This window comes from Aspergillus piperis, assembly GCF_003184755.1.
Source record: "Aspergillus piperis CBS 112811 unplaced genomic scaffold BO85scaffold_1, whole genome shotgun sequence".
Classification (NCBI taxonomy): Eukaryota; Fungi; Ascomycota; class Eurotiomycetes; order Eurotiales; family Aspergillaceae; genus Aspergillus; species Aspergillus piperis.
The window spans coordinates 259,760-286,304 of NW_020291591.1; the positions used below are offsets into that span (position 1 = coordinate 259,760).

Here is a 26,545-nt window from a genome sequence, read left to right on the forward strand (position 1 = left end):
AATAGTATTATTATTACTTTGCTCATAAATCCATCGGACGCCAACTTGGTGCAAGGGGTGCGAGTTCAAGTAGCACGCGACCCTTACAGCACAGCAAAAAGCGCCAATAACATGCGGTGAGGGGAATAGAACAAGTTCAAGTCAATCAGTTGAGGGGCATCTTGCCATCGTGAAGCAAATCAAGGCTGGAGGGCATAGCAGGACCATTGCACCAGACATGGGATCCAAGCCCGAGTTTGCAGGACGAGACTTCAGGAAAAGAAAGGAAAGAGGCGTAGAGCTCGAATTCGATACGGACTGCATAGTCGATGCAGCGCCAAATATCAGTGTATGTGAAAGGAATAAGCCCAGCAATGAACAAGCCGCATCTCTAATCACTCAAATCGGGGTTCGCCACGAAAAGCCGGACATTGGTCATGGACGTCGTTCGATCATCGACACTGCCTCGGCGCCGCAGTTCATCCGCTTTCTTCGCCTTGTCGATTGCCGCAGAAGCCGCACTTGGTGCGGCCATGTCACTCACGGTGCCAAAGTACTCTTCGTGCTCACTACCAAAACTGTTTGTAGTAGCAGCATCATCCTTAATGGAGGCGTGGTCCTGCTCGGCTTCGTGGCTTTCCGCTGGTGGGTGCTCGGAGACATCAGGGAGGTCGGTCTTCTCATTAGGAGGCGTACTGGTGCTCCCCATCGTGCTCTGCGGAGTACGTTGGTAGCCACTGGGATAGCGAGAATTGCTACCCAGAGAACTGCGACCGCTACCGGTCCGGCGATAAGGGAAGCCTCGGTCACTGTGTGCATCCTCATCTGCATCACCGACCTCGTTCGCACTGAGTCGAACCGGGACAGTAGCGCCGACGAGTGTCGAGGGGGAGAACTCGGTGGTTCCCTTGCCGCCGTGCTTGTTCTTGCCGCTTCCAAGGGTACCCGTGCGCCCGGCGCCTGCGCCGTGGACTTCCAGGTACGCCCGCTTCTTATCGACCAGCTTCTGCGCCCGTATCCGAGGATCCTCGGGCTGTGCCCGGTCACACCATACTGTCGCTTTTTGTCTCCGCATCAGAGCCACATAACCCAGCTGAGCATTGGCGGAGCGGGACGAAGTGCTGCGGCGAATATCTGTCTGTGGGTTACCGCCGTAGTTAACATTGCCGGTGGAGGTCGTAGATGTGGTCGCACTCGATAACCGCCTGGAAGGGGGGTAATTGGGTGGACCGGTCATCGTATGATGTGGTGAGGGTCCCGCAGAGTATGCCTGCTGCTGTTGTGCCATGTAGGGTAACACATGGGAGGAAGAGGTTCGCCGGCGGTTGTGCGCAAGGGAGGCGGCCGATGGATGGGGAGAAAGCTGCTGCTGGTGAGGCCCGTCATAGGCCTGATAGGGAAAGCCGGAATGCATTCCGGCAACTGGTTTGCGAGCCGGCGGCGGCTGATGATGCATTGGGAGTCGATAGTCGGTCATGCTGGGCTGTTGTAGCTGCACACCAGCCATCTAGGCAGAGCTCGATCGGTAAACGAGGGGGGGAGACGAGGAACTGTGATGACGGTTCCCACTGCGGGTGGTGGCGGAGATTGCAGGGGTAGCCACAGAGTAGATGAAACAAGATTGTAGTGAAGCGTCGACCAGTGATCCCCGCGATTTCTGGACAGGAAAGGGAAAGTCGTAGATCGTGTGGGAGTGGTTTTTGAGGATCAATGAGCGGCCAGCGGCTGGGTTGTCGTACCGGACAGGCAACCGAATCCGAGGCGCGAAGAAAGGGAGAGGGACCGACCCAGCTGATACAATGGGAATGTGGTATCGGCGCTAGAATAGAAACAGCCTCTACCAAGAGGTTGCAAGCGCTTCAGAAGAGGCGGGCGCTTGAGTTGTTAGGGAGAGAGAGAGAGAAGAGGGGAGTGAATAAGATGACGCTGGCAGTGGTAGTGTTGGAGTAGCGGTGCTGAGAGAGTGCAAGACGCAGCAGACAAACAGACTCGCTCAGTCACTCATGCACACGAGGGCTGGCAGTTGGCGGGTACCCAATATTACCAAGTCACACCTGCAGGGGACATTGATAAAGCCGTGACCCGGGCACTACTTTAAGACCGACGCTTAACAGAAGGTTCTAAGCAAGAAGTAGCAGCAGCAGCAGCAGCAGCAGCAGCAACAGTAGTAGTAGGAGACAGTGCTGACGCCCGGAATCCAACCACACAAGTCACTCACACAGTCACTTTTCAGTGTCTCTGTCTTGTGATAAGAGTTATCTCTGGCAGTAATTGATCACAAGGCGATCGAGGCAGACCAGGTAAATAAAGCAATGAAAAGAGGGAAGAGAAAGAGAGGCGGGGTTGAAAGGACTGGAGACGAGCGAAATGAAGGGAAAATGAACGAACGGTTGAACAACGGACTTTGGAGGCGATCGATCGGGAAAAGAAGATGGGAGAAAAGAAAGAGGAGCGTGAACTTTGGTTCTGAAAAACCCAGTTGTGACCGTCAGACGGGGTGGTACCGAATACGACCCTCCGGTACAAGGTACCATTGATACGGCCCCTTACGGAACCCCCAGGCAAACAATGGAAAGTACCTGCACAGCCACAGATGCACCAGGGATGGATGGGCCCTGTAGACAAGGAAATGCAGGCAATCGACCCAGAGAGCTACGAATCTATCCTAGAGGGAGCTTGGGGAAGCTCCCTTTCTCCTTTTGATTTGCGCTGTCTATCTTCCGATGTCTCAAAAGCAACACCCTGTTAGCGCGCGATAAGCTGTAAGACACGATCGTCAGGAGACATCATCTTACTGCGCCACACCACGCACGTGGGCCAGGAAGGTATCATTGATACATCGACGATACCGGCCAGTGATACCGCACTAGGCAATCGCGGGAGATACCGTCGGTCAATGATACGGTACCTTACTACCACAAGGAACCGGATTGTACCAAAACCAGACAGCAGCAAATTAATGACGTCTATTACCCCACTGCTGAAACATCCGGAAGGCCGGCAGCACTGCAATTCTTTCTGATGATTTGGGGCTGAGGAGATGGGGAAGGACAAGATAGAGGAATTGTTTCACTGAGGTAGTCATGCATTGACGTATAACGGGCGCAGGAAGGCAAACCGAAGACGGTCAGAGGGGATCGGAGTGACCGGTTAGGCCGAGAGGTTAGGGAGGCGAGAGAGGGAGAGAGAGAAGGGGGGTAGTAGGTAGTAACTCTACACTACAGTTGGTTGCATTCGATCAAGGTACTTACAAAATACTACTAGTTACTACCGGGGAGACTTCGTAAGCACAGGAAGTACTTCTTCTTCTTCTACAGTTGGTACAAGTTGGTAAAAGTGGGTATTATTCCCAGGTATTCAAGCAGTCTTTGTTCATAAAAGAGAGATTTTCTTGCTCACAAATTACCGCAGCCGGATACATCTCCAGGCAACCCTTTACTAGTATTGCATAAAAAGTACTACTTTGTACTCTTGTGAACCAGGGATGGAGACAGGGTGGAACCTCCCATACCGGGAAGGGGGGTACTTTGCTAGCAACAAAAGTAGATACTTTAGTAACTTTACTGAAGTGGTACCTTTCCAAAACGGAGACGAGTTCCGCGGCGTAACCGAAGGGGGGGAAGGAAAAAGAAAGGGAAAGTGACGTGACGATGACTGCGAGAAAAGTTGCAACTTTCGCACTTGCACGAGACTAAACTAGTCCCGACTAGTCCGAACTGTTACGGCCCCCCCGCAATCCTACTAGAAGGAAAAGGAAAGAAAGGAAAAAAAAAAAATATGTTACATCCGGGCGCTGCTGTAACGCTCATTCCCCAACCGGGATCCATTGTTCAGCTAGCCATCAGTCGTCGCTGTCTCTCTCCCTCGCTCGTGCTGGCATGGCATGCAATTTCTCTCGGCTCTTCTCCGTTGCTTATGCCAATCGCAGCGAGAATGGAGACCACGCTGTCATGCACACTAGTCGCTATGCACGTTGGATCAGATCAACTGCATGTCTGCTACGGAATGCCCGGTGGCCTTTGCCTAATCTTACTAACAACACAACAACAGTATACCGAATCCGGCTCGGGTGGCTCTGGTGCTTGTGCATCGCATCGTTGGCAAATTAGCAATTTACCCAAGGTGCAGACGGGATGAGCCTCCACTCATCGCTGGTCCTCGTCCTCGTCCGTGGTTCAACTGAAACAAAGCCATTATTATCGCTAGGGTTGAAATTCAATATGACTGGACATTATTAGTATTTCACTTGTGTCTAACCAAGTGCCACTGTCGGGATCTACCGTTGATCAATCTCCCCAAACATAGCTATCTACTCGTCAATGACACCATGGTGGATATGTTAAGGTTCAAATGTTGTGCGGTTGACCCTCGTCGGCTACTTGCTTATTCGCCAGTTCGTCAAGTTGCTCAGCCTTACGCCACTCTCCAAGCCTCATCGACCCAGGGCCTGATCAAACTCAACGTGCAATTTTGGAACATGGCCTCGTATCGCGTCAACACCGTTGCGCGAAATAACAGTACCACCGTTGCTATCAGAGCTTCGCTTTGCCGTCCGGTAGCTTCACTAGCGCTCCATCGCGCCTGACATCATAATCGCGGCCTTTCTTCCACCCCAGCCATGTTTTGAGTGTCTCTTCGCCCCCAGTGCCAGGTATCAGGCCACCCCCGGTCCAGCCTCCGTCGTCGGCCGGAATCGGGAGCCCGGGAGTTTCCACTAGATGGACGACGGGCCGTTGCTCATAGCCACTTTTCTCGAGCTCATCTTGTTCCAACACAGGTGTGGCGCAGGCATCTGTACCATCGAATACGGCCTCCCACTCCGCCCGGGTCTTTTCTTTGAACCGCTTAGCGAAGGCAGCCCGCAGCGCAGGCCAGTTGTCCTTGTTGTCCCGCGGCGGAAGCTCTTCGGGGTTCAGTTCGAGCCCCTTCAACAGAGCATCGTAAAACTGCGGCTCCAACGCACCCACTGCGAAATACTTTCCCTTGTCCTTGGTTTCGTATGTGTCGTAAAACGGGCTGCCTCCGTCCAGCGTATTCTGACCGCGAGGCGCATCCCAGAAGGGCGTTTGTCTGCCCAACCGTGGCATTGCAGCCAAATACGCAGAGCCGTCGACCATGTTTGCCTCGACGACCTGGCCGCGTCCGGTGTACGTGCGCGAGATCAATGCCAACAGAATCCCCAAGAAGCATGTGGCACCTCCACCAGCAAAATCGCCCAGGAGGTTGAGTGGTGGGTAAGGGCGTTCTCCCGACCGACCTATCATAGACAGTACCCCCGCCACAGCAATGTAGTTGATGTCGTGACCCGCCATATCCTTGTATTTGCCATCGCGACGGAAACCCGTCAAACGAGCCACAATCAAGCGGGGGTTATGTTTCAGAAGTACTTCCGACGGCGACAAGCCCAGTCGCTCCAAAACACCGGGACGATATGGATCAATCAGGACATCGGCGTCCTTAAGGACGGAGAGGAGCACTCGATGAGAGTCGGGGTCTCGGAGGTCAATGGTAGCGGAAGTTTTCCTGCGAGTCAACTGGTCGGCACTCTTAGCTTTTGGTCGATCGATTCGCAATACAGAGGCTCCATAGTCGGCAAGTAGTAGTCCGGTGAAGGGGCCTGTGTAGAGACGTCATGTCAGTATGCGGAGAGGCGTCTCCGAGGAAGGGGGTATGGCAGACGAACCGGGGGCTAGGCCAGCCAGCTCGACCACACGGAGTCCATCGAGAGGAGCGGGCATTCTGTATACCAAATTGGAATAACTCAGATATGTACTGACAAGTAAAACAGTGTTGAGACAGGTTGTAGCACTGCCAGCAGCGCGATGGTTGATACTTGGATTACTGGGTGATCCAGACAGCGGCTTTGCTTCTCCGCAGCCGAGGTCCGGGGCACGTGCGGGGAACCTCACTACACTCCCAATTCAAGCTGGATTTATTGGAGCTTGTGCAACTCATATGAATCCATTGAGTGATTTACTCGCTTAGTCTTTATACCCATGCTATAAGTATAAGATGAACGCATATTGTACCTTCTGTTCGGGGTGTGTGAATGAGACTGCGTCCCGTGCTTTTGTTTTCTTTTCTAACTGTATATGATATCAATTAGGTCTGTCTTCTTTCCAACCACAGCTTGATTCATCCTCGGAAGATAATCTTGGCCGAGGGTTATTTATGGCAGAGTACTGCTTAATCGTCGAAGAGTTGAACTGTATCAATCTTACAGTAATTGGGATTAAAGAGATAGACGGGATCGACTGTTTACTATAACGATGTGAATCTAAACAAATATGCCTGTATAGCGGAAGTATGCTATCAGTAAATATCTGTATCATCCAGAGGAGAAATTTCAGTTAAAAATGCTTTCCGTCTAAGATGAATTACCATTGAATAGCAGTTCTTTAGTATCTCGATATGTTTTCAGCTTTCTACAATAAATACAATCCTATCAGATGCAACATCGAGCGATTTTATATTCAACTCAAGTGACCAAAAAAAAAGGCTTATAACCCAACAAATGAACCACACTAATATGATAAAAGATCATCCAATCTACCAACTATCCTCACGACCCTCATACTTGCCCTCATCATACGCATTCTCCATATTATCACCGAACCGCTCCACATTTCCGACCTTCTCGCCGGCCCATCCGGCAACATCCTCAGGGAATTCCTCGACATCATCAACGGCGTTGTCCCATTTGCGCTCGATGCGATCGGGGATCTCTTCGACTTCACCGACCTATTACATTCATCAATATCAGTAAAGAGCAACAAAACAAGATATCACAGGTAATATTGAACTCACCTTCTCACCCGTCCATCTAGCCGCATCCTCGGGGAAGTCCTCCACATCTTCCTTGATATCCTCCTTGTTTTCCTCCCATTTATCATCTAATCAAACAAATCACAACATTAGCCACATTCATCCACACCTCCTACCCATTGAGTACTCTGCAGGCAGAAAAGGGAAAAGAAGACTCACGAATCATCTCCCCTCCAACAACCGCCGCTCCACCAAGCAACACTCCGGCACCAACACCCAGCGCCATATTGCGACGACTGTGGTCAGGGCGCTGTTGCTGCTGTTCACCATAGTATCCACCTTCCTGACGGGACTCGTAGCCACCACCATATCCTCCTTCCTGGCGGCCATAGCCCTCACCACCGCCGTAGCCACCTCCGTATCCGCCCTCCTGGCGTCCATAGCCCTCACCACCTCCGTAGCCACCACCATAGCCGCTGCCGCCGCCGTATCCACCTTCTTGACGACCGTAGGATTCTTGACGGCCGTAGCCCTCACCACCTCCGTAGCCGCCGCCGTAGGACTCCTGACGACCGTATGACTCTTGACGGCCGTAGGACTCGCCGCCGTAACCACCACCACCACTGCCGTAGGACTCCTGACGACCGTAGGATTCGCTCTGGTAGGATTGTTGCTGTTGTTGGGAAGAGGAGGAGCCGCCGCCACCGAATTTCTTTTCGATGACTTCTTCGGCCATGTTCTTGATGAAGTCCATTTTGGTGGAGTTTTCTTTTTGTGGATAGGGGAAAGGTAGTATAGTATAGTAGAGGAAAGAAAGTAAAGTGGGATGAGTAGTGTATGTTAAAAGTAGTAAAGTACTAAGTAGAAGAAGAGAAGAAATAAAAGTGGGAAAGGAAGAAAAGGCCAACAAAACTACTTATAGTTCTTCTTAGTACTTACTACTGTAATAATAAATAATCACAACCCCCAAAAATAAAGATAAAGTGGGGTCCGATCGATAGGGAGATATACAGAGTACACACAAAGATAGATGATAAATTAGTTTAGTTAGTAGAGATAGTCTACTAAAATTACTTAATATGGCATGAATTGTGGCTGTTCACTAGGTGGGCAATTCAGGAGAATTGCCTACTTTGTACGTACTTAGAAAGTAAGACACAAAAAGAGGGGCAAGGGTCCTCTCATTAGTTGTTCTCCATCAATCTCGGCTGTTTCATTTTAGCCAATCCACCCAGTCCACCCATAACATAACTCTCTCACTTAGTCTACCAGTTCCCTTTTCAGTTCCTGTTCAGGGGGGAAGGGAAAGAGGGGCGGGCCAAGAAATGATTGATTGACTGGTTTGAGTATGTGACTGACTTGATCATCCCATGCTAATTTACCCCAGTGGGTGGTAGTGGTGGCTATGCTCCCGGTGATCGATTGTGGCTTGGTCACTCACTCACTCCGTGCATCATCAATCATGGCGGTGTTTTTTGTTTTTCTGATATGCATGGATTAATTTTAGTGCGGTATGGTATCATCGTATCTACTTATACAGTTGTATGTATTGTATTACTAGTTATGGACTGGAATACAAAAACTACTCAACATCTTGCGATTAATACGCAGAGAAAACAACCCTCTTGCGCTGTTCATCACTTCCTTCATCCGGCTTAGCCGCCCCGGGGGCCGAAGTTCTCCTTAGCCTATCGTTGTGCCATGCGGTGGTCGATGACCTTGGGGGGGCCAGGCCATGGCCACACACACCATCTTTCTCTAGGTCAGATGGGCATCAGGCATCAATCGACCGTGTCTAGACACAGTCACGACGACTTGTCTTCCATTCAAAAAAAGCCAAAGAGAAAGTTTGAAACCACGGCTGAAACTCCAGGGTCTCGAGATCCATCGTACAACGCATCACTTCCCCTCCATATCACGCCTTGGCACATCCGGATCGTCCCGTCTTGGCTGATCTTGGCTGCCTAGGGCATTACTGGGATTCCTTATGTTTGATTTCTTGTGGATTCGAAAGAATGGCATTTTGTTGTGGCAAAGTAATATACTGGTCGTAAAGAGTGCAGCTAGATCGCTGGTAGAATGAAAGTTAAATAACATGACAGAGGGTAAGGTAGTAGTATCATCCTGAGATTAAGCATTACATCCCAAGCACTTGGTTCAAGTGGCTTGTGGGTTCTCATGGCGAAGGTATTTCGTAAGCTGGGAAGCACGTCGTCTAGATGGCTGCCAAGAGGAACAGCGCAAACGCTGACACCGCACCTGCACCGTGTTGCAGTTGTGACACCCGTGAAGCGGCGCCGGTGAATACGGGCGACACGCCGGCGGCCGTGCCGCTGGGAGCCACAGGCACTCGGGATCCGCTCTGGGATGGCTGGATATGGAAGGTCGATGAGGCACGGACGCTGCCGGTTCCAAGAATCACCGGCTGGCTGGTTGACGATTGGCTCGGGGCCACAATGACCGTCGCAGTTGTGGTGGGGGCTGTTGACGCGGGGGCTGTAGGGGCTGTAGGGGCACTTTGGCCGGGCGAGCTCTCCCCGGTAGACTGACTGCCGGAAGGATTGGCAGTCAAAGCATCGACACCTGTGGCAGCGCTGACGGGAACCGTGACCGTGACCGTGGTAGGTGTAGGGCCACAGTCGGTACAGACACTGACCGTAGTGGTCCAGTCTTCAGGAGAGTTCGGTGCGCTGGTCGAGGACGCCAGCCCTGATGGCCGATTGGTGGCCGGCAAAGTAAGAGTGACAGTAGTCGGTGTGGGAGCGCAGTGAGTGCATACGGTCACAGTCGTCGTCCAGCCCTCAGGGACGCTGGGACTAGTGGTTTGCGCTGGAGCGCCGGGAGGGTTGGTGACGGTGGCTGTGGCAGACGCCGTTGCAGGACAGTAGGTAGTGGTATAAGTCGTGGTGATCGTGGTGAACCCTTCGGGGCAGATGTCAATGTAAGAAGTCACAATGACCGTGGTAGTGATGGTGGGCTCCGACTCCGAGCCACTGGAAGTAACCAAAGGTACCGCCGGGGCAGATGTGATGCTGGAAGTAATCGGAGCGAGTCCACTGCCGTTGCCGGTTGGTACACCAGTTGGAACAGTAGTTGCGCCGTCTGTTTGTCTTGAAACGCTGGCCAAGGGAGTCGAGTACGACGAGGAAAAGGTGCTGGCGTGATCAGTAGACTTTGTGCTGTCCTGAGCACCCGAGCCATTCGCAGCGGCACCGGAGGTTGAGGTGCTGGCTGCTGCCGAGCTGCCTGAAGCAACGGAAGTTGTTTTCGCTCCAGTCTGGCTTGATGTTGAGCTAGCAGACTCGGTGCTCGATGTTATTTCACTACCAGACGAGGACGAGCTGTCAGAAGGCACCGATGAGATGGTGGTAACAACGGAGCTGGTGGAGCTTGACGCATGAGGGGCGCCGGATGGGGTCACCGATGTAATCACCGATCCCGAGGAAGTAGACTCCACGGAGGTGGCAGAAGCACGTGTTGAAGCATCTGTGCTCGACGTGTTGACAGAGCTTGACACGGTGGGGCTGCCCGATTCACTTGACGAAGTAGTAACAGACACGATTGTTGTTCCCGAAACCGATGCGATGGGCGTGCTAGGGGGAACAACCGACAAGCTTGACCTGGTCGACACTTCAGGGACCATACTGGACGAGGAACCTACGCTGGATCCTACAGCAGAAGTTGAAGAGACCGGCTCGGCAGAGCTGACAGGTGAGCTTGACAGCAACGGTGTGCTAGACGGATGTGACAGGGTAGATGATGGAACCCCGGTCCCAGCAGGAGCGCTGGAAGAGGGCAATGACCCAGAAGAACTGGTGAAACTCGCAATAACCGTGGAGGATGGCTTGGAAATAATAGGGACACTGGATGACTTTCCTGGGGCAACAGATGAAGTTGAACGGACAGGCGTGCTTGAAGGAGTGAGGGAAATGGCCGGACTGCTTGGCACCACAGGATTGCTGGAGGTGTGAGTGCTCGACCTTACAATGGAGCTCGAAGGAATGGGAGAGCTCGATGCAACGGCAGAACTGGCAGCCGAGCTTGGAATGATGGGGGTGCTTGATGCAGGCGGGCTGCTTGACATGGCAGGAGTGCTCGATGCCACAGGAGAACTCGAGACAGCAGGGCTGCTTGATACTGCTGGGGTGCTTGACACAACAGGAGAGCTAGATACTCCCGGAGTGCTAGACGCAACAGGAGAGCTGGATGCAGTAGCAGAGCTAGAGACAACGGGAGTGCTGGATGCCACAGGGGTGCTGACCGCCGGAGTACTGGAAACGATGGCAGAGCTAGATGCTGCTGGCTTGCTGGACGCAATAGCAGAGCTGGACGCAATAGCAGAGCTGGACGCAATAGCAGAGCTGGACGCAGTAGGAGAGCTAGAGACAGCGGGGGCACTGGATGCCACAGGGGTGCTGGAAAGGATAGCAGAGCTAGATGCTGCCGGTTTGCTTGACACAATAGGAGAGCTGGGGGCGACAACAGAGCTGGAGGCCACGGGAGTGTTAGATGTAACAGCAGAGCTGGAGGGAACAGCAGGGCTAGAGGCAACCGGGGAGCTAGGGACAATCAGGGAGCTGGAAGCACCAGCGGCACTGGTGGTCACGGGCGCGCTGCTTGCCACAGGAGTGCTGGAGGCAATAGCAGTGCTGGACAAAATTGAAGAGCTAGACGCCACAGGGCTTGATGCGATAGGGCTACTTGACGCAGAGACGCTGCTTGACACCACAGGAGTACTGGAAGACTCGGTTGTACTCGAAACCGCGGGAGTGGAAACAGCAGAGCTTGACGGAACTGGACTGCTTGACGGAGTCGAGGTGGATGAAGCAGGAGCGCTTGACGCAACAGGGGTACTCGACGCCGCAGGTGTGCTTGAGGCGATAGCACTGCTAGACGAAGGGCTGGGAACCGGTGGCGAAGGATCAACTGCAACCAGGATGTCTTTGATTAAGTCGGCAAATGTGAGCCCATTGAACGTATTCTCATCCGAAGCCGTTGCTTCCCAAAGCATGATACCTCCAAACGTCTCCGGGTAGAGGTTCATATACACATTCACCAGAGGGTAGACTTCCTCCGGGGTCAGATAGTATCCAGTTCCTGCTGCAGCGGGACCGGCAGGCAATCCCACATAGAGCTTTGCGTCCGGGTTGGCTCCACGCTTGATGACATCCACCCAGTCGTCAAAGTTGAAGCCGGTGCTGACACCATTGATAGAGTCACTAGCGGCACAGCCAGCAGTGTTATAGAATTGCACCCAAACGAAGTCAAAGGGGGATTGGGCAATCGCATCACTGAGTTGAGGGTCGGGTATTGGGCATTGGGGGGCACCAGAGATGTAAAAGGTACGTTCCGGGACCAAGGCGAAGAGCTCTCTGAACCGATTGACCATAGTCGCATATCCTGCTCACGATTAGCGGTGGTGCATATTAATAACAAGAGTTCACGGACAGAAATACATACCAAAACCGCCGTTGTGCTCAATGTCGAAATCGAAACCATCGACAACAACATCGCCAAAAGGACGAGGGCCATCATTCGATACCCATTCCTCCGTCTTCGGACCGAAGGCACCCCAGAGGAAATCGGCGAATTGAACAGCAGAGGCATCTGACAGAATCTGCTGGTTATCCGGGGAGGCACCACCCAAGGACAGGAAAACCTTCTTTCCTGCTTCCTGGCAGATGGGAATATCTTCTGCAATTTGATGACAACCAGAAAGAAGCTCCGTTGAGACGCCGTCAACTACATATGTTAGGCCATCACACTGATTGCCGAAGTTACTACCCGGCCACCCGGCAGGTCCCTGGTCCGGGAAAGTATTGATGAAGCCAAGGTTGATGATATCCAACGAAGTTTCCTGGCAGAAGTGGCTCAATCTTTGTTGACCATATCCTTGACCCTGTAGACAGATAAGTACAAGTCAGTATGATTAAGTGGGAGCTCGAGTGGTCGGAACATACGTAGTAGACGGCAACGTTGGACTTTGCCTGGGCATCGAAAGCAGACACAAAAGGAGTGAGACCGGCTACCGCCGCAGCGAGGGTGAGAGGCTTGAACACCATGTCGAAGGAGTGGCAACTGGCAGGCGTAATGAAGCCGCAAGCCAGTAAGGAAACCTTGGTGGTTCAACGAAAGGACGCAGACAAATGTCTGCTACTGAGGAGTGTCTCCGCAAGCGAACGTCGAAGAATGAGGCACTGGTAAGAGAACCAGTGGGAAAGGAGGGTATATAACATTATGGGAGATAGGCGTTTTGGGGGGTTGGCGAACCCCATTGCATCTTCCCAGTCATTAGCTCCAATATCCCAAATACAAAGTTCATCCAACGAGCACAACCGAAATTATCATGCGGATAATATGGCTTGGCAAGTGCAACCGGACAATCAGGCGATGGAGAAAGAGCTCCATTCTTGTGCTAGCAGCAGGGAATATTGAAGCTAACGAGGCGCTTGATACGGGAGCACCAGGGGTCACCGGCCAGAAGAGGGCGTGACTGGATCCGGAGGATGGAAGATGTGAGGGCCGACATTACGCTCAAGGCAACAGCAGGCATCCGAGCACCCTGATTGAGTAAATGCCTGGTGTAGAGCCGCATCAGGGTCCGACTATTGTGGTTAGTCTCGGTCGAAATGAACAACAGAGGCAAATGCGATATACACTACTCACAACGTTTAGGCTCTGGCGGTGCTTGAATTTTAGCCTAAGTGGAGAAAGAGAAAGTAGTGCTTCATAGTCGAATGTAGCCTCGATAAAAGGTGGATATCAAATGAGCAGAGATCAATTTTCTGGACGGATAGAGGCCGGATGATGAGAGATGGATGGAGATAGCGAGGTGGGAATGGATGGCTGCCATGGACCTGGAGGCCTGCCTGGAGGGAAGCTAGTCTAGTCCTGGACCCTGCGGTGGGCGTGATCCTGGTATTGCGGTGACAATACCGTGTCCGTGTTATGTTTTAACCCCAGTTAGGGTTAGTGTCCATGTGGAAGTAGCTTGATCGGGACTAGCTAGGGGTCCCTGGTGGAACGCTGGTGGTCAGGAACACCAATCAAAGAGTCGGGATATAGAGCTTGACAGGCCACTGGTCAGGCTGGGAAACGTCCGGGCTAAACTTTGGGCTCCAATGTCTTACCTTCGCCTCTCGCCTTCTGATTGTTGTGATGGGGAGAAATGAAAAGTCAAATCATTAGACCGGACCCACGGAACGGCTCTTCTCCGTTGCTTAAGGCTCTCGGAGTTGACCGGATCATCCGATCGACAATCAGGAACTATTACTGTACAGAGTTGTGCAACTGCCAGTCGCTTTTTTTATGGTATGGGGCGGATGTTCAATTCAGAAGCAGGAAGAGTTGAGCCCGAATGGAAAAGTGAAAAGTCTGACAGGACAGATTTCTGGAGGAACGCCACCGACGAATATCCTCCTTAGCCGACAGTCCATTGGTCTTCTTTTCTCCTGGTCCAAATAATCACACCTTGACTAGATACTTTCTTAGTCGACCCATCCACCAGCCAGATACCCCACTAGGCCTCAAGCGGACTCCGACCGACCACGGACCTTCCTGGCTAGATGGGCCAGTGTACCTGTTCGTACAGAGGGGAACCACTGGGGGTAAGGGATTGGTGATTAGTAGCTTCCACTAAAACCAGGCGTTAAGCGACGTCGGAGTCATGCACCGGAAAACCGGAAATTGCACCTTTGATACTGCTCCTGTGAAGGGATTAGCGTGGTGCAATCTGGCGAGGAGTGGAAATGAACGGTCAGAAAGCCTTATGGCCAGTCCCAGCAACTCCCCGTTGTCTCTCAAAATCCATTGGTCGGTGGATACTACACCTATAAGGCACATAGACACAGAGTACGGTGTGAGACATTTATCCGTACCAGAAGTCTCACAGGGCGGGGATTGCTACTTTCAATCCGGTTGTGTCTCTCCACGTCTATGATCTCGTTCTCTCAGAGAGGCTTGTTTGTACGACAGGCAAAGCATATGTTTTACTGGCTGTGATTATAGTCGCGTACTACGCCGGGGAACAGTATGAAACCCCCGAGGATGACAAAACTAAAAGCTTGCAGGAATCTTTGTGCAATGGCATCGGCCTAGCTTGGCCAGAGACACGGTGGCATGCCATAAGAATCCGTGTTTCGCCGACAATGAACTCCTGCCGGGGAAGACGTGAAAGCCATATATGAACTAGCTACGGTTAGAGGCTGCGAGAACCTGCATGCTGACAGAGGAGAACCAAGTACACAGAAGAAGGAACAGGTACCCAACTACAATGCTGAAGCTAGGATGGCAATCTACCCAAGAAGGGGTTGACAATCCATGTGCTGCAGGGTAGCTAGGTTACACCTGCAGCAAAGGGTGCCACGTTACACACCGTTAGCTGCATGTGTCGCAAAGGGACGGCGTGGGACAGAGACCCCAGTATATTTCCGTGAGCTTTGGTTCATAATCCGATACGCATTTTGATGGACCTGGTCGAGGATAGCTCACTGCGCTATACTTTCCCTAAGATATAGTGGCTACTAGTACGTTCCTGCCACCCTCCTTATGAATTGGCCAAGAGTTCGACATGTGGGCAGTGATAGCATATGAGCATACTGATTAGTTCTATTTCAGGGTACCCCTGTTGCTTCTCCCTAAGACTTTGTCCAAAATACCTCCGTCAGTAGATCGCACATCAAAGTAATAGACCGTTTCCCCTCCTTCAACACAGCGTCCATAGCCAAGAATGGATGAGGCATGCCCTTCATAACCTGCAAATCCACCTGAACGCCAGCCTGCTTCAACTTTTCGGAATACTGTTCTCCCTCCGTTCGCAGCACATCCAGCTCACCCACCATGACTAAAGCCCGGGGCAGGGCAGACCAATCGCCCGTCCAGAACAAGGGGCTCGCCTCAGGGTTGTCCCAATCCTTTTGATTCGGCAGATAGTGGTTCCGATACCAGAGCATCTTTGCTGCGGGAAGGGCCGGTGTATGCTCGTACTCCTTATAGGCACGGTTCGTTTCCACGCTGGCCGTGTTATCCGTCACCGGTACGGAGAGCAGCTGTGCCTTGAAGCGAACAGGAGGCGACAGTGTCAGGGCTTTCTGGGTGATAATGCAAGCCAGGTTTCCACCCGCTGATGATCCACCGGTCGCGATCTTGCTGATATCGATGGGAAGCTGAGAGGGTCCTTGGGAAGTCAACCAGAGGAGAGCCTCCCAGCAGTCGTGGACGGCAGCGGGCCAGGGATGTTCAGGTGCGAGACTTTCGAAGAATATTTTATTAGTATTTCATTCTGCTCAATCGCACACATATACTCTCGGGATAGTGCTTACCGGTAATCCACCGTCACCACGACACAGCGACCCCTCACACAGAGATTCGAGCAGACCGGATTCTCCGTGTCAATATTCCCCAGTACCCATCCACCGCCATGGAAATACAGCATGACCGGCCATCCGGATGCCGGGGCAGCGCCTTCTGGCACAAACACACGCACAGGAACTTCTGGGCCCTCTGTGACGCGACGTGGAAGACGAAGGTCAATGGTCTGCCCAACAGGCAGAACGGGACCCCCGCCTGGGATCAGGACGCCGCTCGATCGCGAGGCCGCAACAGGCTGCAGATGGACCTGCTGCTGTTTCATCACATACTGGTTGTAGAATGCGACATATTCGGGATCGAGTTTGTCCTGCACCGAGGGGTGGAGGGGGTATGGGGGTTGAGGATTGGTAAGGGACATGATGAAAGTGGTAGGTCACTGATCGATTGATTTCGCTCTTTACAGATTGAAGGTGTCGGTTGTGTTCGAAGAAGGAAAGGAAAGGAATTGGTAACTCTATCCTATCTATCAGACTATCAATGCCAGCCTCCGTGTTGTATTCCTCGGTTACATCGCGGTCAGTGTCCGAGCGCAAGGGATCAACGAGGGGATGCATTCCGGCTCGACTTTCCTGTTTGTGTTCCTTTCCCCTCACGGCTGGTTGATGATCCTGATAACGAGGAGGAACTTACTGACTAACCCGCGATAAGAGAGATCCTTCCAGTTCCGTCCCCTCACCCTTTCCCCACCCCCACCACTCAAACCACTGACAGCTTCAGTGGTAGCGAGGCGAGCAAAAAGGCAGTATCCCAAGTGGGAGCTCTTGAAGAGCGAAGCTACCCGCGTAAGAGGGGTTTGTAGTAGTCATGACTCATAGATCTGCTGTCCAAATTGTCGGTTCAATTCAAGTTCGTATATAAATAACCTGACAGCGTCAAAACAATCCATATCTCCTTCAAACACAATACTTCATCAACTCCAGCATAAATCAATCGAACGAAAAGCAATATCAAGCATACTATCAAAATGGCCACCAAAACCCCCATCACAACCGACAAAGCCCCCAAGGCCCTCCCCGGCATCTATTCCCAAGCCATTGTCTCCAACGGCGTCGTCTACTGCTCTGGCTCGGTAGCTATGGACGCAGAAACCGGCAAGATCATTGATGGCGATATCAAAGCGCACACGGTACATACATAACTATCAGCCATCTTTCCTTTCTCTCACCGACCCACGTCCTACAACATTCCGCTAATCATCTCGCTGGTAAAAAACAATAGCATCAATGCATCAAAAACCTCGGAAACGTTCTCGAAGCTGCCGGTAGCGATCTCACCAAGGTCCTCAAGGTTACTGTGTTCTTGTCGAATATGGATGACTTTGCCGAGATGAATTCCGTCTATGTGCAGTACTGGGGGGATGTTAAGCCTTGTCGGACGTGAGTTTGTTCATTCTTTTCATATTTTTCCCTTGCTCTGTTTCTGTGTTGGTTTTATGGATGTGGGGGAGGGTTTGGCATTGGGATACAAGTAGGGGAGTATTATGGCTGACTTATGTTGATTGGATCGGTAGATGCGTGGCGGTTAAGACTTTGCCCCTGAATACGGATATCGAGATTGAGTGTATTGCTCATCAGTAGAGGATATATATTTATATCAGGTGATGAGAGTGCCTGATGGGGAAAACAAAAATTATATCAGCAAGAAGTTATACTCCGCCCACGGCGCTTGTTGTTCAAAATGCTCAAAAATATATTATGTATATATGAAATCTACAGAGAATGGATGCGAAGAATGCGATGCTGCCAAGGAAGCATCTTGAAATCAATGTGAGCAAGCTCAAATCCACAAAGGAATAAGACGATCGGAGACTATAGTCTAAAGTAATCAAGGAGAAAATTACTGCTCAATAGTCTCCGAAATACTTCTGGCGAGTTCGTTCCATTGCTAGTTCGTCCGGCAAAGGAGTGATGAACTTATCGATTTCATTGATCCAAAACGAGTTCTGAGGATTGACTTGGCAAGCTGTAGTATATTCCCAATAAGACGGATACCAGCCCGCAGTCTCCCAGTCGACAATTCCAACAATCGTATCCCCGCGGGCCAGAATATTGAGGCTACTGAGATCGCCATGTGTAAATGCAATAGGAAAAGATTGATCGTGTTGTCTGATCAACTCTTGTACTGCCGCATCAAGCCTTGGATCGAAATCCATCCCACCTCGCAAATGTCGATGGAATTCCTGGACACTGGCAAAAGGCCCAAACCGTAGGGAAGTGCCCGGCACACGACCATCGTAGAGCGACCCGTCCACAACAGAGCCCACACCCATACCTACTGGGGGTGGGAGTTTTCGCATCTCCTCGACCATACTCTTTAATTGAGTAAGAATCTTTGCCTTTGACTCCTCACTGCGATGAACCCATCCGGCACCAATGTAATTCCCTTTGATTCTCTCCATCACTATGTAGGTGCAATTCCGATGTGTAAAGGCGCAGAGGACTTGGGGAACTGGTATAGATGTTTTTGTGAGATAAAACGCATAGTAAGTGCCTCTGTCAAGTCTACGAGTTTTCCGTATTTGACACAGATCCGATCTGTTAACATCAGAACGCTTCCTTCAAAGGGGCGTATTTTCCGGAGAGTTGCAATCGCAAAGAGGATGATATGCCTGTACAAGGCGCAGTCGTTGATTGGACCCAGCTTTGGGACATCGGGCATTCTGAGTATGCAATTCGGGTAAAAGTCCCGTCTGGCTGATTATACGGTCAATCAGTCTGGGTTCGCCTGTGGTTTAGTGATGGATTGATTTCTTTGACGATGCGGAAAGCGAATTGGGAAGCACTGAACACGTGATGGCCATGGCTGGGTTACTACTACTAGCTAGTAGGTAGTACTGTAGTCATAGGCTCTAGTCAACATCTACAACGCAGTCATGGGCTACTGTAACTGCTACAGGTACGATAATCATTAGGCCCGGCAGAATAATATGCCTAGAATTACAAGCAATTGAACTACGTACCCAGTAGAGATAAGTATCGGAATAGTGAGATTCCCCAAGAATGCTGCCGCCTACTTACTTCCAGAAGATACGGCTTGACCAAACACGCGTATAGGAGTCTCAACAAACACGAACTCAAAGAGTAAACAATAAACACAAACATTAACCTTCCCGCGCGCGCCGTCCGTCCGCCCGAACCATCATCGAGTTTGGGGCTTAATCAAAATGAACAATGCGGTGGGACTGATAAAACCCGGAATGTAGCCGGTTTGGGGCAAGTTTCACGCCTTCAGCTTCCACAAGAGAGGCCTTGGCATGTGGGAGAATTCCAGTGGATCCCTCTTTTGGATGAGCATCACCTTGATAGTATGCAACTGATTATGGCACTTGCATACTACTAGCAGTACTATGACCAGCAATTCGTTATCTTCTGGTATTCTGTTGTTTTGCTATAAATAAATAAATGTCATATGGAGGACTCTGTATAGGCAGCCACAAATTCCATATGTGCTTAGCGATACCTCGTATGTGGTAGCATGTTTTGTCAACAAATAAAGTACTCAAATTGTAGATTGGGGCTGCGCGAGTCGGACAGATGTATTAGGAAGCTTGTTGAAGAAATGGAATGACGGAGGGGACCAGGGATATAGATCATGATGGCAGGATATTGTCGACGATATGAATGGTTGGTGTGAGCTGTATAGCAGTTGCAATGAGTATAGTATATATATTGCCTCTTCATATATAACTATGACTTCAATGTTGTACGTGATTCATAGCGTGACATTTCAGCATTTGATCAGAACACTCTAATGACTTCCAAGACACTGAATGATCTATAACTCTGGCATATCCGTTCCATGAATACTATAAAGAATATGTGATGAGGGCGCACATCACAGCATATACATATGGTATAACACTCTGCAGCCGGGAATTGGACGAGCACTCTCACACATGGAAAATATGCTGTAGATAGATCATAGCCCTTAGAGCCCAGTGATAAAATTAGTCAACGGGAACATGTTCAGGCTATTCGCTGAGAGCATAGTGCTAGATTGCCGAATGGTGAGAGTGGATAGCGCCAGGTGAGATTCCGCTCCACCACTTCTGTTATTGATGAACATCATATCTCAAAATTGAACGCCTACCAGGTGCTCTGCATTCAATATGAGTAATGTAAATAGCACTACAGGACATGGCCAATTGTAGATCAGTTTCGGAGACCCGCCTCAATGCATGGATCTTCTAGGGTTTATAAAGGCAGGCGATGACGCCATAGCGCAAATGAACCACCTGCAAACCACCCTGCTGGCCCAAATCAATTAGAACTATAGGGAACCCATTTTACCGGTATGAAGTGACTCAGGGAGTAGAGAAATCAGTTCCTGTTCCCAGCCCTTCATGCTTTTATTTGTCGGCGTTACTTGGGTGCCCGTATAAATAAACTTGTAGTAGGGTCTTTCCTTGCAGAAACCTCACCAGAGGGGAAAGGAGGCAAGACAGGTAGGATGAGACGAGGGACAGAAGGGAAGAGAGGAGAAAAGGCGAGAAAGTTGGAGCGAGTGACTCCCTGTGAGCCTGCTGCCCATCACGTGTCCCATCCCTTTCATCGTTTTCAACCACATCATGGCGATGGAGTCCCTTTCGGCTCCTCGCTCATCCCTAGCCTTATCTATCTGCAGCCCTGGATTCTGCATCGCATCCTGCATTCTATGCTTGACCACTCTGTCTCCTACCTGCGCCCACTTTAGCTTTGATAACCCGCGTTTACCACGCGATGATGACGTTGGGATTCAATCGCGGTTTACTCAAGGAGAAAATTCGCTTTATTACTCACTCCCAGGGCTAACACTCGATCCCTGATGGAACATAATTTGCAATTGAATCCCAAGGATGTGCATAATAGCTCCGATGACTAACACTCAACAGGAGAATAGGGGCAAACTATTGTAGTCGCGCGATGGCCCAATGACCGCGGATGCCAGTTTAGTCTGCATTCCTCAAGGACAGCTCTCCCATATCAGGCAGTGACAACAAACACCACAGGCCATATTCCTACCAATTCCCTATTCTGCTAGTGGGCATGCCTCGGAATCGCCCATTCCAACCCCTCGGGCCTCCGCGTTCACGCGCGAGGCAATTCATTCAGCATATACATCCTTTTAGTCGGCCATCGCCCATTGTTTTGCTTCTCTTCCATTGTTTCCCCGTCGCGTTTACCATCCACATGTTCTTTATGGGCTGCACCTACCTAGCCTTTCCGACACATCGATTCTCATCATCACTAACCTCTCAGACCACTGGATGCTTGGCGAATCTTGTTAACCAAAGCCGTAGCGCAGCTGGTTCCAGCTACTCTCGACGCGGTCCATCATGTTCAACCGTTCGATTGCCTCCCCAAAAGGAGGCGTTTGGACCAAGGTAGTGATATTCATCTCGTTATATGTCATGCTCCTCGACTCCTTCATGGAATGGGCCATCGTGCTTTACCTGTATGGGATCCGCCGTGTGGACTCAAAGATGACCCCGAGCTTGATACTGGCTCTTGTCGCGGTAAGTCTCTGCCTTGACCTGGACGGCTGGTAAAGATGCTGACGGATACCAGTCATTCTTCACCGTTCCTCTTGTCGCTCTGCACAGCCTCCTTGCCTGGCAATACAACAAGGTTGTAGGATTCGCGAGTCAGAAAGCTTTGCTGAATGCCGCTTGTACCTACATCCTGCGACTGACGATACTTATTTGGATCGCTGCCAGCGCAGCAGGACTAGTGCTCGTTTCGCAGCAGGTGTACTGCCTAGCGGATGATGGTGGTGGTGACTTCTGGAAGATCGGTATCAGCTGCGCGCTTCAACGGGCTTCTGTTATTGTTTCCATCATATCATTGTATGTCTGCTGGCCCAAATTCCGGATGTGCTTACTGACTAGCAGCAGCGTGACTGTGTGTCTTTTCTTCTGCTCAAGGGAACTCTGCGAGCGTCCGTACGATATCTCTCTTCTCGGTGTATACAAGCCACAACTATCGACATGCGATGACAAAATGTCTGCCAGCTCAACGATGGGAAGCCATGTCAGTCTGGAAAATGACATCTATCACGTTTGCCGTCGACCTGATGTGACATTTGGGCGAGACCTGTACCTGTCATCTAGCAGCAACTCCATATGTAAAGCTGGTAGCATTGATCATCCTGCCTCCATACATGAGAAACCCCAGTTGAAGCTCGACACAAAATGTGAATCAGAGGGCTCAGGCATTTATTCTGGAACTACACTCTCTGTCGATGGCACGCCATCCAAAAATTCTTCCAGGGATGGAACAAACTCCGATGTCAGTTCAAATGCCTCGGTTACACCTCCCAAAGCCACGTTAAGGGCTCCTTATGACCCTTATCGTCAGGCTGTACTGGCAGAACTCCCAGGATCCCCAAATTTCAGACATAGAAGGCACCAACCCTATGGATCTCCTTTCCGACTCCTTCCCAAGGTTTTCGCAAGTCAGATCTCGTTGTCATCGGACCCTGAAATCCTTGCTCTCGCTGGTCCCGATGCTGTTGCGGACGTTGAGCAACCAGCAGAGGAGCACTCAACAGACAACATCGAGCCACCGCCGACTCCCAAAAGGGAATATGCTCCTGGACACCCACTGGCCTCTTCCCCTGTGGAACTTCCATTCCCCTCCTCTCCTCCCGTGGAGAGGTCTTTATTTTCCATGACGACCAGTAACCCTGAGCTTAAAACTAGTCGATCTGAAGGAAGCACGCTTCCACGATCAATATCAAGCAGCTCCGCCGACGCCCCCGAAGTTGTCGCACCAGAGCCACTCAGGGTTCAGAGATCCAATACGTCACACACAGCTCCAATAACTAGCCAGTACAACTTCTCTCGGCCCAAACCTCCGGTCGTACCTCCGATTCCACCACGACAGCCGAATCACAGCTACCATGGCTCTCTATCACAGCACGGACGATCCAGACGCCAAAACTCAATTCGTTCGAGCGGACGACGAAGCCAAGTCTACCGATTTGAAGCATGCCAGATCCCGCGACACACACAAAGCCAGTATTATCCCCAGCAAAGCCGCTACGCTCGTCGATCGTATTTTGACACCCACCGTCGAATGCCCTCACGGCGGCGTCGAAATGACGTCGAAATCGTATACTCCAGCACCCGGCGGCCCCGCAGCAACACCTGTGGAGGGTTCGGCACAACATCCAGTTTAGACTGTATCCGCGAGTCTGGCGCCTCTGTTGATGAACCGGAAGACATCTTCGCTGATGGAAACACGTATAGAGGTACCACGCGAACTACTAGTGCCCACGGCATGTACGCATTTTGAACTGAAGTCTGCGGGTCGGACTGGCTATGATTTAATCGGCTCTATTATCACGTTCTTATTGGCTCATGATTGATATAAAATGTATACTAGCACGCTTTCTTTTTTTTCCTTTGTTTACCTTTCTTGCCATATACTATTTGATTGAATACTATTATGATTTTATTCTTCTGCTTGCTACTAGTTCTTCTGTACTATGCAATTGTCATCACATATTACACTCTTTTCGGATCAATTGAAATGTAGGATCAGATTAACTACCATGTTATGTACGTCTCAAACCCGACCATTCGAAAACAACCCCAAACGCCACAGGACAAGAAACTAAAGCAATAACCCCCTTATACAGCACACAACACAACACCGGCACCTTCAGCCCAACCGTTTGTAAATGTATATACCCGAGACACCATAGAAGACCCCAGTCCTAGATAGTAATGCCGCAATCCCACACAATCCGCAAGTAGGTAGGCCAGACGAACAAAGAAACAAACAAACGACCAGATCCACAAGAAGGCAATCAGCCAGAGAAACCATAGAGACCACATGACCTAAGCTAAGTTGCTCAAGCCCTCTTCGACCCGGACCGAGACTGCGACGACTTCGTCTTCATCTCCCCATCCACTCCAGTAGCATACTTATACCGATACGCCTGCCTCTTCCTCCCCTTCTCATCGACAGTGACATTCTCCTTATCGTTTTCTTTGACACTGCCCATCTCCTTCTCACCCCACGACCACATCAACGCACGACTCATCCTCTCACGCTCCTTGAGCAGGAGATCCACGCGCCGCTGCCACTCCTTCTCGCGCTTCTCGACGGACCGCGCGATGCGTTCGTCGACTGCAGCGGCGGTTTCGTCCTTCGTGGCGATGATGGACTCGAGGTGCTCGATTTTGGTTCTCTGCGCGCGGAGTTCGGTATGATGCCGGTCGCGCAGGGTGAGGATGTGCGCTTTGAGTTTGGTTTCGCGGTTGGTGGTGCTGGTGAGGAGGGTTTGGAGGTTGGTGTTGGTGGCGCGGAGGGTGGTGAGTTCGGTTTGGAGGGTTTGGATTTGGGTTGTGGATGCGGATGTGGATGTGGATTGGGGTTGGTGTTGGTGGGTGTTTGTTGGAGGGGATGGGGGTGGGCTGGGTTGCTGTTGGGTGGCGTTTTGGAGGTCCTCTTGTTCCTTCTTGAGACGAGTGATGGTTTCCAGGGCCCGCGTGCGTTCTTCGTTGGCTTGGGATAGCTCTTGTTGGGCTTTGTCGAGGGAGGATTTGAGCTCGTCGGCGCGTTTGGTTAGGCGCGTGTTTTCGGTTTCGATGGAGTGGATGAGGGTTTGTGCTTCTGTGGCTTGGTCTTGCGAGCGGGTCAGTTGTAGTTCGAGGGTTGTTTTCGCCGAGGTGGCTTCTGCTAGTTCGGTTTGGAGTTTCAATAGTTCTTCGTGGAAGTGTTTGAGTTCGAAGTCCTGGGACGTGTCTTGGTCCTGGGGGAGTTTGTCCTTGGCGAAGGGGTCTGGTGTGCGTCGAACGCTGGGCTGGCCGAGGTCTTTGATCAATTCGAGAATCTCAGTGTAGGTGTTGCCCGTCTCGAGCGGGAGATCCGCTGCCATGGCTTTGAGGGCATTTTCTTGCGCGGTGACTTGCGACTGTGCGCGGGTCAGATCGGCTTCCAGCGTGCTGTTCTTCTCTTCTAATGGGCGGTTCTTGGTTTCCAGAGAGGCGATTCTTTCCTCGAGAGTTTCATATGCCTGGTTGACACGGTCGAGCTCCCTTTCCAGCTTTTCGACCTCTAGTAAATTGTCACTGACCTGAGCTTTGAGGCCATCGATTTCGCTATTCTTCTCCCGGAGCTGCTGCTCCTTGGCGGTGGTAACCTCCTTCAACTTGGCCATTGTCTCGTCCAAGGTCGCGTCGCGCTTTCGCAGCTGCTCCTGAGCCAAGTCCAATTGCTGGCGCAGATAGGCGATCGTTTCTAGGCGCTCGGTGTCGATATCGGGATGCGAGCTTCGACTCTGCAGCTCTTTCTGCATGTCACTCATCTGCTTTTGCAAAGTGCCCAGCTCAGACGCGTTCATGGTAGACTTCTGGAGAAAGGACTCTTTCTCCTGGTTTTGTTTTTGTAGAAGCTGGATTTGCTCGCGCAGGAGTGTCTCGTCGCTGCGCTTAGCGTACAGTTCTTCGAGCAGTTCCGACTTTCTCTGTAGCTCCCCTTGTAGATGCTTGATTTGCTCTCCTGCAGAGGCTGCCTCCAAAACACGCCTGTGGTTCCTTTCGAGTTGTTCATCACGCTCGCGCAGCGCATCCTTGAGCTCTGCAATCTGCCGGCGCAGATCCTCGGTCACGTCCTTCTCGTTCTTACTGGAAGTGCGCTTGTGCTTGCGAACGGAGGGTGTAGTTGTGGTCGCTTCCATCTCGTCATCCGGATCTTCTTCAATATTTTCGAGATGGGTTATATCTTTCCCGAGTCCGCCGGCCCGACGCAGCAGATGCGACGGGGTAGACATGTCGACAGGAGGCCCGAATTCACTATATCCGCTGACCTCCGGCTCATCTTCAACAGCTGGTTGGTGCAATTGAGAGTTGTTCTGGGAGTCTTCCTGCTGCTGGGGTTGTTTCGCTTCTTGTCTCTGGATCTGTGGCTGGGATTGCGGCTGGGGAAGTTCGTCCTGCAGCTCCGGCTCGGGTTCTGACTCGTGCTCAGCATCGGAATGGAGTTCTGGCTCGAACAGGTCGCGCTCCATGTGGTCTATGCTGAAATGCTTGCGGTCCATGGTATCATCCTCCCCCATGAGATACTTCTCCAAATTGGCAGTAAAGTCATCCGGACCACCGACGTCGGACAAGTTGTCCTCATGTGGCAGTCTCAACTCCTCCAGGGGCTCCTCATCCAGCGCGTGGTTGCTCGGAAACTGGCTGAAGTCGACTGTGTACTGCGCCAGACGGGCATCGATCTCGTTCGCGGCGCGCTCGAGAGAGGATGCCCTGGAGGATTTGGGGGAGCGGCGTTGCGGCGAACGCGCGTCATCGAGGTCTGCGCCGGTCGCGCCGCGCGAGCTAAAATGGAAACTCCTTGTGCTGACCGGAGAATAGCTCTCTCCTTGTTCAGGATGGGACGGCGGTGATGAAGGCATGAAGAGAGGAGTGGCCAGCGTGGACGCGCCAACGGTGTCGTGGGAA

The 26,545-nt window shown here is 51.4% G+C and overlaps 8 protein-coding genes across 8 annotated transcripts; 2 read left to right on the top strand and 6 right to left on the bottom strand.

Moving 5' to 3' along the window:
• Positions 1 to 370: 370 nt before the first annotated feature.
• On the bottom strand, positions 371 to 1,456 carry BO85DRAFT_361160 (uncharacterized protein; the record flags this gene model as incomplete). The annotated part of the gene is made up of 1 exon (XM_025655581.1): positions 371 to 1,456. One exon carries the CDS (start codon positions 1,454 to 1,456, stop codon positions 371 to 373), a length of 1,086 nt encoding a protein of 361 aa, XP_025520508.1.
• Positions 1,457 to 4,511: 3,055 nt separating this feature from the next.
• On the bottom strand, positions 4,512 to 5,717 carry BO85DRAFT_361293 (CaiB/BaiF CoA transferase family protein; the record flags this gene model as incomplete). The annotated part of the gene is made up of 2 exons (XM_025655588.1): positions 4,512 to 5,596; positions 5,663 to 5,717. The coding sequence occupies 2 exons, from the start codon at positions 5,715 to 5,717 to the stop codon at positions 4,512 to 4,514; spliced, it is 1,140 nt and encodes a 379-aa protein (XP_025520509.1).
• An 811-nt stretch (positions 5,718 to 6,528) lies between these two features.
• On the bottom strand, positions 6,529 to 7,498 carry BO85DRAFT_433205 (uncharacterized protein; the record flags this gene model as incomplete). The annotated part of the gene is made up of 3 exons (XM_025658414.1): positions 6,529 to 6,720; positions 6,787 to 6,872; positions 6,964 to 7,498. The coding sequence occupies 3 exons, from the start codon at positions 7,496 to 7,498 to the stop codon at positions 6,529 to 6,531; spliced, it is 813 nt and encodes a 270-aa protein (XP_025520510.1).
• Positions 7,499 to 8,959: 1,461 nt separating this feature from the next.
• chiA1 (class III chitinase ChiA1) lies at positions 8,960 to 12,806 on the bottom strand (the record flags this gene model as incomplete). The annotated part of the gene is made up of 3 exons (XM_025658415.1): positions 8,960 to 12,144; positions 12,205 to 12,643; positions 12,705 to 12,806. The coding sequence occupies 3 exons, from the start codon at positions 12,804 to 12,806 to the stop codon at positions 8,960 to 8,962; spliced, it is 3,726 nt and encodes a 1,241-aa protein (XP_025520511.1).
• Positions 12,807 to 15,307: 2,501 nt separating this feature from the next.
• Positions 15,308 to 16,692, bottom strand: BO85DRAFT_515225 (lipase). Its single transcript, XM_025664771.1, has 2 exons — positions 16,065 to 16,692; positions 15,308 to 15,993 (listed from the first exon to the last, which is right to left on the bottom strand). The coding sequence occupies exons 1-2, from the start codon at positions 16,469 to 16,471 to the stop codon at positions 15,381 to 15,383; spliced, it is 1,020 nt and encodes a 339-aa protein (XP_025520512.1). The 5' UTR covers positions 16,472 to 16,692; the 3' UTR covers positions 15,308 to 15,380.
• A 192-nt stretch (positions 16,693 to 16,884) lies between these two features.
• On the top strand, positions 16,885 to 17,820 carry BO85DRAFT_3361 (putative L-PSP endoribonuclease family protein Brt1). The gene is made up of 3 exons (XM_025655446.1): positions 16,885 to 17,239; positions 17,332 to 17,489; positions 17,624 to 17,820. Exons 1-3 carry the CDS (start codon positions 17,078 to 17,080, stop codon positions 17,688 to 17,690), a joined length of 387 nt encoding a protein of 128 aa, XP_025520513.1. The 5' UTR covers positions 16,885 to 17,077; the 3' UTR covers positions 17,691 to 17,820.
• Positions 17,821 to 17,842: 22 nt separating this feature from the next.
• Positions 17,843 to 18,832, bottom strand: BO85DRAFT_443932 (uncharacterized protein). Its single transcript, XM_025658899.1, has one exon. It carries the CDS (start codon positions 18,509 to 18,511, stop codon positions 17,957 to 17,959), a length of 555 nt encoding a protein of 184 aa, XP_025520514.1. The 5' UTR covers positions 18,512 to 18,832; the 3' UTR covers positions 17,843 to 17,956.
• A 2,718-nt stretch (positions 18,833 to 21,550) lies between these two features.
• BO85DRAFT_409664 (uncharacterized protein) lies at positions 21,551 to 23,514 on the top strand. The gene is made up of 3 exons (XM_025657443.1): positions 21,551 to 21,607; positions 21,660 to 21,937; positions 21,986 to 23,514. The coding sequence occupies exons 1-3, from the start codon at positions 21,575 to 21,577 to the stop codon at positions 23,385 to 23,387; spliced, it is 1,713 nt and encodes a 570-aa protein (XP_025520515.1). The 5' UTR covers positions 21,551 to 21,574; the 3' UTR covers positions 23,388 to 23,514.
• The last annotated feature ends 3,031 nt before the right edge of the window (positions 23,515 to 26,545 follow it).